This window comes from Setaria viridis, chromosome 2 (assembly GCF_005286985.2).
Source record: "Setaria viridis chromosome 2, Setaria_viridis_v4.0, whole genome shotgun sequence".
In the NCBI taxonomy this organism is placed as follows: domain Eukaryota; kingdom Viridiplantae; phylum Streptophyta; class Magnoliopsida; order Poales; family Poaceae; genus Setaria; species Setaria viridis.
In genome coordinates this window covers 16190966-16205626 of record NC_048264.2, presented here as the reverse complement: position 1 = coordinate 16205626, position 14661 = coordinate 16190966, and the positions used below count along the sequence as shown (strand labels likewise).

Here is a 14661-nt window from a genome sequence, read left to right as displayed (position 1 = left end):
CTAATGTCACATTACATACACATTGTTATCAACGACCTAAGCTTAGTCCTTCCCACTCACGAAGAGCCTAACACTCAGGTTGAAGACCTAACGAGGACGTTGGGTCATGGTACGGGCCTCTGATGTGTATAATCGTGTCCATTATGAAGTTGCAAAGGTCCCCAACAAACTCTAGGAGGTTATCATCGCTGAGGGGTGTCTTTCTAATTCCTTTCTCTTCAGGCCACTATAAAAGGACAATTTTAGGTTTAGTATTTCATAACATATGTGTGCATTTTCTACCAAGTTATTATACGGCGAGTAAAGTAGTTATAACTTACCTTACATGAGTGTCACCGGTGCCTTACAGGGGTGTCTCCTGTAGGCACCCGTGACACTCATGTAAGTGCATACATAATATCCACAGTGTACGCTTCCGGACTTCTACTTGTGGCACTGTGTATTTCGCATATAAAAATGTTAAGTAATGCATATGACAGCAACATAATGGAAGTACTAAACTAAGTTACACTTACCGGCCAATTTGTTTTGACATACAGCTCACCCTTCCTATCTGGATGATGCACCCCTTTGAGTTTGTTGACGTAGTACCTGTACCCCTGCTCGAATGAATTTAACAAATCAAAGTAAGTTAGTATCCAAAAGTCAACGTTTCAATTATGTATACAAATATATAAGCTGATGAAGATGGTTGATATGTATACGTCTTGAGAATGCTTATGAAGTCTTTGTATGTAGCTTCGTCCTTATCTAGTGGATCCATGACCCACGCCATGCCTGGCTTCAGATCGACGGCTACACAAATCCAGTGGTTGCTGCATGAATTTAATCATACAAACAGATAAGCTCTTTTGCATCAAACAAAATAATATGTATTCTTAAAGATTAAAGGATATAGTTGAACTTACTCAAAGTTATAGGGTAGATATATAATGATTTTGTCTTGCATTCTAGAGAAAGATCTTGGAATGTACGCCGCAACCTTATAGGACTCCTTCTTTATTGCTTCTCATCGGATTTCCTCTTTCGCCGCAATGGTCTCTGCACCGGCTAGCTCTTTGCAATTCAATTCCCACTTGCTAGGGTAATCAAACAATGTCTTTGCTAATAATTGAGGGTCTATGTACCCCGATCGCTGGTTTGGAATTTGATTTGAAAGGTGCACTTGCATTCTACAAATCACAGCGTGGGTTAGTTATAACAAAATCCAAGCATTACAATCATATTAAATCAAGAGGACACGGACTTACAGGCACCACACGCGAATCAGATTGGTTTCCAAGCAACCTAGGTGAAAGATTGTCTGGACATCATCAAAGTCAAAGGCAATATTTCATGTTGGGCCTCCAAATGTCAGGTTGGGGTACCTTGCTTCTATGAGATTTATGTCCGTCGAGAGAGCACGCAAGTATCAATCATGGAACCTTCTCATTCCAAGTGGTAGGTACTGGATTGCCCGGTTTGGTAGGAAACACTTGCCTCTTTCATAATTTTTGGGGCAATCCTTTGACCATTTGATGCATTCAATATTTACATACTTGATAACCTTGTATTTGACTGGTTGCCGTTTGCTGGTGATGGCCTTCTCAGATCTTGCGGCTTGGTTCTCTGACTTGAACATATCATGGCCATACCACTTGGCCACCCCCGAGACATCTGTCATTAGCACGTAAGGCCTTAGCTTGATTGGATGCTTTTGTTGAATTTCTGCCTCCTTACAGGCACCTTTTTGTGCATGAACTTCTTCTACATGCACTTCTTGCTGTCATAAGGACTCTTGTTGTTCATGTGTCGGCTCCACTAGTAGTGGAGTTGGCAAAGGAGGCGGCGAAGACTGTGGCATCTCAGGCATGTGGTGGTCATAAGGCGGTGTCTGGATCTCCCTCTCCTCATAAACTCCCTCCAAAAGTAACGATGTCTGCATAGACGGCGTGCGAGTAGTCAATATGATGTCCCGCTTGTGCCAGAGGACGAACTGGTTCACTACTTCTCCAAGTAATGATAGTCCCTCAGGAGTTGGGTAGTCTATCCTCCACTGGCTGTATTCGGGCTTCACGGTCTACACCTCGACCCTGGTGTAGTCCGGCGGGATTGGTCGAGTATGATACAAGCCGCTAGGAGGATGTGCCTCACCCATTGCCACTTCAATCATATTTGATTGCCTGCCCATGAGTACGACCAAGGTGCAACAAGTTGGTTCCCGTATGCGATCGACGGGGGTTGTGGCTGCAGTGGAACCTTGGCTGCTGGGAATATCCAGAGGGCTGGCCACTAATGCTAGTTGTGCCGGCGCCGCTACTGTACATGGCTCCGTAGATAGTCCTTGCTCCGCCAGCGCCTTCGCAACTAGAGTCTTCACTTGGAGCTCAAGATAGCCTCTCGGTCTCTGTCATGTTTCTTGTACATGTCACTGTCCTCTTCCCATGCCTCCTTCCAGATCACTCTTTTCCCTGGGCCCCTAACGCGGCCTATGTGCTCAGGGTTTCCTAAGGCAAGGGTAAGCTCGTCCCTCTCTCTGGAAGGCTTGAATAAGCCCTTCTATGGGTCATCAGCATATTTCAAAATCTTCGATACTGCCTGTTCTGTCTCCAACTTAGTAAACTTAAGCGCCTTGGATGCTTCTTTATTCCTCAAAAGGATTCAATTCCTTGTGCGCTTCGATACCCCCTGCAAGTTGTATGTCCTGGTTGAGGCGACCTCTTCCTCCATCTTCCTAAACTAGTCCTCCTTGCCATAGTAGCCACCAGGACCTAGATAATGGTGGTGCACATTCTTCTTCGCCAGCTCAGTGTTACGGGCACTGAGGGCCAATGCTTCCTCTAAAGTCTTCTATCTAACAAACTCCTCCCATTGTCCAGGAGTAATCTTGCCATACTCATTGAAGGGAGTTAATCCCTTTTGGACATAGTTGATGTTGAGTTTAGACTTCCAGCGTCAAAATGCCTCTCCAAGTTGCTTAAGAGCATGACATTGTACCATTTTATGGGTTCCCTCCGAGAATCTAAAATTGGTCAACAACTTTTTCCATAGGAAGGCCTTTGTCTCATTGGATACGTCTTTCCAGCTTGGGACTGATGGGTTCAACTCATCTCTTACTAGCACCCCGATTGCATTACGCCACCATGCTCAGAGATGTTTCGGCTCAAATGGCTTCCCTAGCTTTTGGACCACTCTTATGTCATAGAACTTGTCCTTGTCTGGATAAAGATTCCCTTTTCTGTCCCCCCCCCCCCCCCCCCCCCCCGTCTCCTCTTCGTCTCACCACCCGAGTTCGTGGCTTCAGGTTGTGGAGCAGAGGCGTCAATGTCATAGAGTTTAGGGACGTAAAAATATCTTCGAAATCATATAGGTATTCATTAATAGTAGTAGTAGTGGAAGTAGTAGTACCAGAAGTAGTAGTAGTAGTAGTAGTAGTAGTACTAGAAGTAGTAGTAGTACAAGGAGTAGTAGGAGTAGGAGTAGTAGAAGTAGTAGTAGTAGAAGTAAGAGTATGAGTAAGAGGCCTCAGAAATATGTCAATCATCATTTGATCATGATCTTGGAGCATCAAGGCATCATAACAAAGAATTGCATGAAGGTAAGGTAATGATGCCCAGTTCCTCACAAGAACTTGATCATCAACTCATTCCAGATAATATATGGAGATAGACAATTTCATCATAGGCAAAAGAGGAGAGGAGAGGAGAGGAGGCAGAAAAAAATAGTTGCTGCTTGTCAAAAAATAGAGCAACTGCTACTACCAAAAAAAATAGAGCAGCAGCTGCTTGCCAAAACAAATAGAGCAGTTGCTGCTGCCAAAAAAAATAGAGCAGCAGCTCCTTGCCAAAACAAATAAGCAGCTGCAGCTGCCAAACATAGAGGAGAGGACAAGTTAGTGATATGATTGCTGCTGCCAAAAAAAATATATGCAAAAGCAAGATATATAAAGATACAGATACAAATGTCTAATGATACTTAAGCCATGTATATTTATGTAAGTGTCCATAATTTAGAGTTTAATAGAATCAACTGTAGTTTTGAAGGCTGGAGACCAGTAGCCAACATAAACACAAGCATGCAGGTGCTGCAAGGACAGAAAATAGAAAATAAAGGGAAAAGTTCTGAGGATGACATATGTGCAGATGTGCCCCTTAATCATCATCTCTTTCAACATATTTAGTAAGAATGGAGACACCTGAGAACTTAGAAGAGAGGAGGGGAAAGCAGCAGCCAAGCAACCAAAATTTGAGCCAGCGGCAGCCAGCAGCCAATAAGCAATGGCTAGAGCAGCAGCCAAATAGAAGATAGAGCAGCAGGCAGCAGAAGATAGTGCAGCAGCCAAGCAATGGCTAGAAATATAATTTTAGTAGCCCGGCAGGTAAGACGACGACTCCAGGTAATGCACATCAGCTTTGCAAGTACCGTGTTGACATTTCAAAGGAACAAAGCTTCACTCAACACACCAAGAACAATCTGCTACTAGCTGCTATGGAAAGGTTCCAGGTTTAAGCAAGGCCATGTAAGATACAGAGCTAGGAAAGATATAACGAGTAGTTTGTTTAGGCATGTTCAGTCTTGTTCTTGATGATCGAATCGGCCACAGCCCACAAGACAGCTGAGTATAGTAGCCAGTGATATGCAGCATGCAGCAAAGACCATGTCCGCACCCATCCAGGTTCAGAAGCCAGATAGCAAGTAGTCATCTCGGAGGATTGCTTGCCAAAGATGGGCGTTAGAAGGCTCCAGAAGACCCTAGGCCGATCGACCTGAGCTCCTCTGGGCCAATCAACCTAGGCCCTTCCTAGGCTCGTTGGCCTCTGTCTTTGTCTAGTTTGATGCTCGTTTAGTGTTTTATTCAAAAATATACTTTTAGCTCCAATTCCCTGAAAATAGAACATCCTCCAAAATATGTTGCATATGTGAAAATGGTTGGTTTATTAGGTGTAATCAATAGTTTAGGTATTAAATTCATATCATTATTGAAGATAAACAGTGGTAAAAGTGTGTCAATAGTGAGCGTCAATAGCCGTCCATCTTCTATTAGCGTTAGTGAAAGCCAAACACATATATCCAAGAACTAGATTGAACTTTTGATTGAGATTGAACAAAAACAAAAAAAGATTAAAATGAAAAGACTGAACAAATCATGAACAAAAAGTCATATTATGGATGCATAGTTAAACTTAGAACTTAACTATTAGTTTCCTGACAACGATGCCAGAAAAGCTTGTTGACGGCTGTTAGCAAGCCAAGTTGTGAATCGCAAGCGCATGGATTAGTTGTAGCTCTTCCCTCAGAGTATTCCCCTAAGGTTTATCAACCCGTGGAACTTATAGCACAAGATCTATTTTAACTAGCATTGTTAGTATGGACTTAGTGTTGATGGTGATTCAAATCCAATCTACTAAGGATGTACAGACAGATAATAGATAGAGCAAAGGTAACCAATCAAGAGCAACCTAGACTATGCATATGTTGTAATTCTAAGCATGGATAGCAAAGCAACATAGATATGATTCTAGTAAAAAACATCTTTAAATCTATACCTCCAGTCCGGATCCTGAAACCCCCCACCTTACACAAGAAAGATCTTGTCAAGATCACCTCTATTAGCGCAAGCAGGTTAAGGGCACGATCAAGAGAACGTGTCATACTCATCGGTAGATCAGGCATGCAAATCTGGTCAACATGACCACACGAACATCCTAAGCAATTTTTCATCGATTCATAGATTGAAAAGCAAGCAAACCCAATAAAGCATAAAACCATCAAAGGAGATACTTCGATTGCTAAGAACATGAACACATCTACTACTTTACCATGAATGATTGTACATCACAAGATCACCACCGGGATCCTACCTTGATCTTGATGACTCCTAGCTCCAGAACTCAAGTGTGATCTTCCTCGCAGGGTGATCACGCCAGCAGAGGTTTGCCTATGCTAACCCCCGACAATTGCACAGCCCGCAGCTCTCTGGAGAGATGTCCCTCAAGCTCCTTCTACTTCTCTGTTGCTTCTATGCTGCTCGGTGGTTTTTTGGGGTATTTATAGTCTAGAGAGCGCGTGGCAAAAATTGGAAGGCGAGGGGGCGAAGGAAACCCCCAGGCCGATCGGCTTGGGAGGGTCCAAGCCGGTCGACCTGGGCCTTCCTTTTGCCCCCCCCCCCCCCCCCCCCATGTCCTGGTTCATCTCCAAGTCTTCTTAGATGCTTAGGAATCTTATTTTCACTTGCATGTGAGCCTGGCATGTCCGTAGTTTTAGGATGAGATTGATCTTCAATAACTTTCCAAATCTCCACTTGATCTTCTTTGATTTCTCTTTGATCACGAAATGGTTCTTGCCATATATTTAATAACTTAGCCCTTAAGTCATCTTGGAGGATTACTTGCCAAAGATGAGTGTTAGGGGGCGTCAGAAGACCCTAGGCCGATCGGCCTGGTCTCCTCTAGGCCAATCGGCCTAAGCCTTTCCTGGGCCCGTTGGCCTTCATCTTCGTCTGGTTCGATGCTCGTTCCGTGCTTTATCAAAAAATATGCTTTTAAGTTCAATTTCCTGCAAAAACAGAACATTCTTTAAAATATTTTGTACATGTGAAAATGATCGGTTTATTAGGTGTGATCAATAGTTTAGGTATTAAATTCATGTCATTACTGAAGATAAACAGGGGTAAAAGTGTGTCAATAATGAGCGTCAACACCAGCACTCCTGCAGTTATGGGGATCTTCATGCACAGGTACCCTTGGTGAATAGCAGCTGCAAACTTGTTAACTGTGTTTCTTCCAATCATGGCATTGTACGGTTATGCAAAATCAATGGCATGGAAGGTAATGAGATATATATGTTCTGATCATGGGCCCTCCGAATGTCACAATGACATTGATCTTTCTGAGGGCATCTATTCTCTTATTGCCGAAGCCATATAACGGGTGATCAGCCTTCTGCAAATCTTTCGATGTGAACTTCATATCTGTAAAACATTTCCATGTCAAGATATCCGTGGAGCTACCATTGTCAACGAGGATTCTTCCCATATTGTTTCAAAGAAGTACGTGGAATTTTTTTCAATGTTCGCTCTGATTACGAGGGGATCATTATGTGGATAATGTTGCATCCTTACATCCATTGTGGTGAATGACATTGGTATGCGAGACCAAGGCAACCTGAAGTTCTTCTCGACGCTCAGTAGTAATCCTATCTTATTTGTATGAACTGGCTCACTTGACCCTCTGGATATTTGCATGAACCATCCTCCTCTTCGACCCCCATCGTCCTCTATTGCTTCGACAGCCTCCTCGGCCATAGTTGAAGTTTTGGTTAGCTCCCTCGCCTGAGCCCGCAGATACATTATTGACTGGTTGAGCGGCGTACCTCTTGCCCTCAGCTTGCCATGGCTTTGACTGACTCCATTGATTTTGGTCTTACTTCTGCTTTTTTAAGCAACAAGGGCATCGATTATGTGCCTTGTCACCGGTCTGATCTGTAGTATTCTTGCATAACCTCAAATAACTCTCGAACCGTATCGGGCTGCTGCCTATCCAAGAGATCCTAGTAGGGTCCCACCTTCAAGCCTCATATAGTGGCAATGTGGTATGGATGACGCTGTCTTCTTCAGACACACTCGGAGCCCTTGCCCTTATCCGGACAACATCGTGCATGTACTCTTGTAGAGTTCCCTTCTATCCTTGGATGCATGTGTGGACGAAGTCAGTCGAGGTGAGTTCTTCCATCATATCTGAAGCCCTTTGAAGCTGGATAACAGCCTATTGTATAGCTGGAGCCAATAAGATATCTGCCCCCTTGGAATGTTCGTGTACCAATACTGCGTAGGCCCTTTGAGAGCCATAATGAAGGCCTTGGCCTTGGTTGCTGAATCGCCCCGTACTTCATCAGGAACTTCTTCAGGGCGGACTTCCCATCATATCGTGGTAGAGTCATGGCGTTGAACTTTGGTGGGATCCATGATACTTCTTCCAATTCAAACGACAACGGTGTTATTGGCCCTCCAATGTGCCTATCGTGCCCCCTTGGCTCCATCCTATGCTGACGAGGGGGAGTGGTTGTGGCTCCTACGCCTGCCCGTTGTGCTGCAACTCGTTCAGCTGATGTTGCATGCTTTGTATAGACTGTCACATTTGAGCCTCGGTGAGTGACTTTGAAGGCTCCTCTTCTTCATGGGATACCGCCTAGGCTAACAACCTCTTCTTAACAGCGATTTACTGCCGAAGAGCTCTACACCTCTCCTCCTTTTGCTTGAGCTGTATTCCCCTTTCCCAGGCCTCAACCTGATTGGTTGCTGCTGGAGCTTTGTCTTTTGTATTAGCCTTCGACCTGGTCCGATTTCATCTTTTACATTCTTTAGCGGCATATCCTTGGATGTTTTTGCCATTTCACTTATGTTGCTAATACGGAGGGAGGTAATCTAACGGGCTTTTTTATTGTCAATCTGCACAATTGCATGTAATTACTGGTACCAAGAATTAACGAGAATGATGCCATGTAATGTCAGTATTGTCATCTTCACTTATTCAGCAATCAAACAAGTCATGAAGCGACTTAGACACATATTAGCCATTACACACAGGATAAAGATCTCAACGAAAATATAATTGCTAAATGCCCAATTTCTCTAGCCGGTGGATTCTCCAGAGTGGCCTTATTAATAATAGCATCATGCTTCAGTTTCCTCAGTCATACACTTTTGATGAAGAAACATTGGGCACCCAATTTTTGGAATGGTGCTCACCTGAGCCACCTCATCAGTTTCCTGCTTTTGAAATTTAATCAAATCTTTTTTAAATGTCCTGGATAGGCATGGCAATAAAGCTTTCACAAATTTGACTTCATTTCAGTATCCACACGTCTCTTGACTTCATTTCCGTATCCACACGTCACTTGACTTCATTTCAGTATCCACACGTCTCTTCCAATCCTCAACAAGACTCTTAGCCTTCTTCTGAATCTCCAAATTTCTATGGCTGCGCAGATGATTGACAGATTTCCCAATACTACAGCTTTGCAATGCACTGAGATTGATAGGCAATATAGCTAGGGCACGAAGCAGGGCAAGGAGAAGTTCCTGCATAGGCTTATCAGCTTCTTTTTGGTGAGCCTCGTCTACCCAACTATTTAACACCAAAAGGCCCCTTGATTGAACAAGTCTGTCTAGCCAAACAGGATTTTCTGTAGCAGCAATAACATCAGCAAGTTTAACCCGATCAGAAACATCCATCTTTTCCTCAGTTTGATCAAGTTGCAGAAGATGTACTAGCTTCTCAATTGCTTCTGCATTCAGAAGTCCACCTTTTTCTGTCAACTTTGCTACTTTAGACTTCATATCGTCCAACATTAAACTTCTAGGTTCACTGTCATCGACCTCAAGCAGACAATCTCGATGCCGCTTAGTTGGATCAATTCTTCTAGTTGAAGCAGCTCTTACCTCCTGTTCATTAATATAATCCTGGTCAGTAAGGCACCATAAACACTTGTTATCAATATCATACTTTGATTTCATTTAAGCATCTCATCTCCTCCAGTTGTCAAGATTCTTAGCCTTCTACAATTCATTAACATAATTTCGTAGGATTTTTTTAAAAAAACTTACAAGTAAGATCAATAGTTGTACGGTACTTGTTTACAACCTTGAGGAAATAATCGTCTATTTTTTTAAAAAAAGGGAAGTATTACTTTATCATAAGACGAGTAACGATGGATAAGAACAATTTCTATGGTAATATATTTTGGAAGAGAAATTTTAGAGTGCTTGAAAAAAATGAGAGCTGTCCATCCGGCGAAATCAAACGGTGGAAACAAAGGAAGTACCAAAAGAGAAGTACCAATTTGGTGGGACCAAGTACCAAAAATAGTGAGAAATTACTATGTTGCCCTTTTAATTATGTGTAAATCTATTTTTTTTTGTTAGAAGCATAAGAAAGGAAAGTACGTGCAAGTGGTAAAATGAACCTTCTCCTCCCACATGTGCCATCATTTTGCAAACCTTATGCTTATCTTTCATAATAGTTGTAAACACCATTTCTCTTTTCCATATTTTCTTTCAAAATATCCATAATGCCCTTGTGTTTGTCCTATCTGCCTTCACTATTTAAGTTACAACTCTAAGTCAAGGCTTAGGGAAAATGAAAAGAAGTCTAGCAAGTGCCTCTAGCAAATCACATCAATATTTTGCACGACATTGGCAAATAAGGAGATGACCTGAAGTTTCAGAATAGTCTATTGCCAAAACAAAAGTTTCAGATATGAAACTCTTGATTTTGCTTTTGCTATACGGGAAAACAAATTCGCACCCTATAGTTTTCTTGTTTTTGCAGTATTTAAAGATGAAGTCTTGATATACCCTATAGTTTTTTTCTTATCTGAAAGGGTTGTTTGGAAGGGAGGAATTGGAATCAAATTCCTAGGACTCTGTTAAAATCTGAACTAAATCTTACAAACCTCGAGATGAAATTCCCCTCATCTGCATAGCAATGTATTTGTTTCATTCCATTACTACTGCAGTGCAATTAAGTGATAACACCAATTCGCTGGTGAGCTTACCTCTTCTGGACCTTCCAATCCATGAAGCATGTTCATAATTTTGAGTGCTGTTGGCCTTTTCGCCAGATCATGTTTCACGCAAGCTAGACCAATCTGAATGCATCTTCTTATTTGTAGGTAATCAATTTCTCTGTGGGAAGAAGGAAAGGGGGAAATGCCTGATGTATATCTCTGTGCCTTTTCTAGTCTATTTCTCCAATTCTTAAGCACCTGCGAAATCAGGCACAAATCTAGAATATTAGTACAACCATGCAACTGAAAAATGTAACAGCATCTCTTTAAAAAATGGCTCCGCCTTGAAAGTACAAACATAATTTTCTTACGAGCTCAATAAATTCCTGGGATGATGTTTCAATCTCATCTGGGTAGTCCCTTCGCCCTGTCATTATCTCTATGATTATCACACCCAAACTGAATATGTCTAACTTTTTTGTGATTAAACCTTTGTCACGGTATTCTGGCGCCATGTAACCGCTGTATCACAAACATGATTCCATTAGTGTGTGAACTTTGAAGCAATGAGAGGACATTCAAGAAAAAAGGTATTCTGGTGAAGACAAATGAAAGAATCTGAGAGGCATTTAACTTACATTGTTCCAAACTGACTTGTAGTGCAAGCTTGAGTTTGCTCGACACCAAAGAGCCTCGACAAACCAAAGTCTGCAATTTTTGGCACCATATTGTCATCGAGCAATATGTTCTTCGGTTTAAGATCCATGTGAATAATAGGGGTCCCAGCTTGCCACTTCTCATGAAGATAATGCAAACCATAGCAAATACCCTCAATAATTTTGTAGCGTGTGTCCCAATCAAGCCCAGAAGATTCATCTGCATTTGTAATAAGATATCCGACAAATGATACTATATAAATAAAATATAGTAGTTCTCTAGACAATATTAACATGAATAGTAAATACACTCTAACCACACAAACATAATTCAAGGTTCAAACTTCAAAGAAAGAAAAATGAACAGATACACTCATATTGGATTGTCATACCTGAAAGATGCCCATGAAGGCTTCCATGAGGCAGGTACTCCAAGCAAATCAACCGTTCTCGCTTCTCAGCTAAAACGTATGACCCCTCGTGCACTACCGGTACCATCTCTGTGTGAGAACAATAGCCTACAAGTTGCACTATATTTGGGTGTTTAAGCCTCATAAGATGACTGGCTTCATTCTCAAATTGTGTATCGTTAATTCCTAGAATTGTCGATGTAAACTTCTTCACAGCAATCATATCCCCATTCTGTAGCCGTGCCTGTTTAAGTATTTAAACTCTCAGGTTGATACGAATATAAGTTTCTGGATAACATTTGATTACATATATTTGAGTGGATGAAAAATATATGATTTAATCTTACCTTATAGACCCTCCCAAAACCACCTTCACCAAGTAGTCTCTCGTCAGAGAAACCGTCTGTGGACTCTCTCAAAACTTCTAGCTTAAATGCCTTACCAAAACCACCTTCACAAAGTAGTCTCTCATCAGACAAATAACTTTAACAAAACATAAATTTGCCCAAAATCCGAAACTCATTTTTGTTTCTTTTTTATCTAGATCCCCGAAACCGTAAATTATCCTGGGCCAGATGCATGGTACTTACTACGCTCGCAGCGAAGTTTCTTTCCGGCGGGTCTCACCCCCTCGGTCACCCTTTCTTCACGTACAGCCTCAGTTGGTCCGTGCGTGTGGTTGCTCGCCGGCGGCTCTCTTCGCCGCGGCCGTCGCCCCATCACCGCCACGGATCGCGCGGCCAGAAATGGTCCGTGGGTGGAGGGCCTCAGATCAGTGTTAACGCGTTTTTGCTCGGCTCGGCAGCTCGCCTCCGCGAGGGAGGGAGGCGGCGGCTCGGTTGGGTGGGAGTGGGAGGGGAGCGTAGCCGGCGGTGGAGGAGAGGAGGGGGTAGCGGCGCCGGCGGTAGAGGGAGGCGGCGGATCGGTGGGGTGGGAGTGGGAGGGGAGCGGAGCGGAGCCGGCGGTGGAGGAGAGGAGGGGGTAGCGGCGCCGGCGGCGGAGGGGAGGAGAGGTGGAGCGGTGGCGGCGGCGGAGGGGAGGAGCTCTGCTCCGAGCCGAGAGAGAGGCAGGCAGCGGAGAGGCAGGCGGCGGCGGGGAGGGAAGAAACGGCTGGGTGTTTGGATACGAACGGGCACTCTGATCAGAAAGATTAAATATAAATTAATTATAAAACTATTGCAGAGTTGAAGTCTAATTCACGAGATGAATTTATTAAAATTAATTAATCCATTATTAGCAAATAGTTACGGTAGTACCATATTGTCAAATTATAGATTAACTAGCAATATGCCCGTGCGTTGCAACGGAAAAAAAAATCCTTTAACCCATATGCAATGAAGCCAACTTCGCAATATGGCATTGCAATCACCATATATATGTTCTGATCCTTCCCATGCACTGCAATGGATCTCATCCTTGCAAAATATATGTAATCAAATGCATAATGTTCCTTCTTCATTAATAGCAATGAAAATTCACCTGAAAATGCAATGGAAGAAACAAAATAGTAATCAAATCCATAAAAAGTGACAATGATAAACTAAACTAAGAGTTAACCCACTCTTCGTATTTTCAGAGAAGTTCTAAGTTAAAATGCAATATATGTTACGCTCCAAAATAACAGACTTACGTACAGGAGCTGATCTCAGCTAAGAAAGCCCTCTAACTCAACAATAAGATAGAGCAGTCATGTCCGACGTAAACCTAACAGCTCTTGCTCAATTCTGTAAGCTTGATTCCTCAATTGTAGATTTCATTGTCTCGCAAGCAGATAGTCTAAAACACATCAGAGAGTTGGATGAACTTAGATACCAACTCGGCAAAACCCAATAAGTCATTAGTTATAATTCTAGAGAGGTCAAGTCTAATTGGAGTTTCTCTGTGATAGTCAATTAGTCAATTCTCTCGTGCACCACTAATTCAATTCGCATCTCTCTCTTCTCAGCTCGCTGCTGTCTGCGTTTCAGTCTTTTAGATAAAATGTACTATCAAATTCGATCCAAGAACAGCAGCTGCAGTTATTCTTGATTGAATCTTGGTGAGAGCAAGCCAGTAGCAGCTCCTATCTTTTCTAATCAGCAAGCACGAGCAGTCGAGCACCTACCTACTCATCTCTCAGCCCATCTCTCCAATTTCTTCTTTCTCTTCAATCCGCTGCAGGACAATCCAAGCATCAAATCCATCTGTGATTACAGCAGCCGCTCAAGCTCGCTTGCCCCCGCTCCCCGAGCTCCGCCGCCACCCCTCTAGCTCCGCCCGGACCTCGATTCGCCGGCCCTCGAGCTCCCCCCCGAAACTCCACCGCCCTCGAGCTCCACCTGGAGATCTGCCACCACAGCCTGTCGTGCTCCCCCGCCGGTGCCGCGGCCGCCCAGAGCTCTGCCGCCACCGCCCGTCGGGTCCCTCGCCGGTGCTGCGGCCGCCTAGAACTCCAGCACCGGCAGATCCACGCCGCCGCTGCGAGCTGGGGGAGCTGCGCCCCTGCACTCCCTGCGCCATGCCGCCGCTCAAGCCCTGTCGCCCCACGCTCGGACCTTCCTCGCCGGATCTTGCGCAGCCCCCATGCCCGGCCGAATCCAGCCAAGATGAGCTACGCCACCCCCAAATCGGCGGCTCGAGAGCCTCGCTGCGGTCCAGCACACCGGCCACCGGCTCGATTTCGACCTCCGCCGGTCGAATCGTCACGGGAGAGGCCACTGGCCCCTGCGGGACTCCCATGTACAGATCCAGCTCAACCGTCGATGCTCCTCCGCACGAGTACTGCCGCTTCAAATCGACGGATCCGAAGCTCCGATTCGGTGTCTAGCGAGAGGAGGGGCGGTGGAGGAAGCGGCTCGCGCGTGGACGGAGGCGACGGGCGGAGAGACTTGAGGGAGCGTGCGTGCCGTTGGGCGGCGTAATTTAGAGAAGAACTTTCCCTTTAAACCCCCTCTCTTTCCTCCTTTTTCAATCCGACACCCAGACTATTCATAATAATGGACTGCGGGTTGATTACACAAAACATCAGGGTTTATTTTGCAAAATGACCACGACGTACGAAAATCCGGGCAGAGGCGTTACTTGCTTTAATAATAGGTAAAGATTAGGCTTAATAGATTCGTCTCGCGATT

General features: G+C 44.0%; 1 protein-coding gene and 1 long non-coding RNA gene across 2 annotated transcripts; one reads left to right on the top strand and one right to left on the bottom strand.

Annotated features, from left to right (window-relative positions):
- Nucleotides 1-7149: 7149 nt before the first annotated feature.
- LOC117845525 (uncharacterized) lies at nt 7150-10893 on the top strand. Its single transcript, XR_004638081.2, has 2 exons — nt 7150-7695; nt 7873-10893. It is a non-coding gene; the product is annotated as an uncharacterized lncRNA (long non-coding RNA).
- Nucleotides 8460-12655, bottom strand: LOC117845524 (cysteine-rich receptor-like protein kinase 44). Its single transcript, XM_034726584.2, has 7 exons — nt 12142-12655; nt 11899-12002; nt 11534-11795; nt 11124-11361; nt 10857-11007; nt 10534-10743; nt 8460-9421 (listed from the first exon to the last, which is right to left on the bottom strand). Exons 1-7 carry the CDS (start codon nt 12269-12271, stop codon nt 8852-8854), a joined length of 1665 nt encoding a protein of 554 aa, XP_034582475.1. The 5' UTR covers nt 12272-12655; the 3' UTR covers nt 8460-8851.
- Between the last annotated feature and the right edge of the window lie 2006 nt (nt 12656-14661).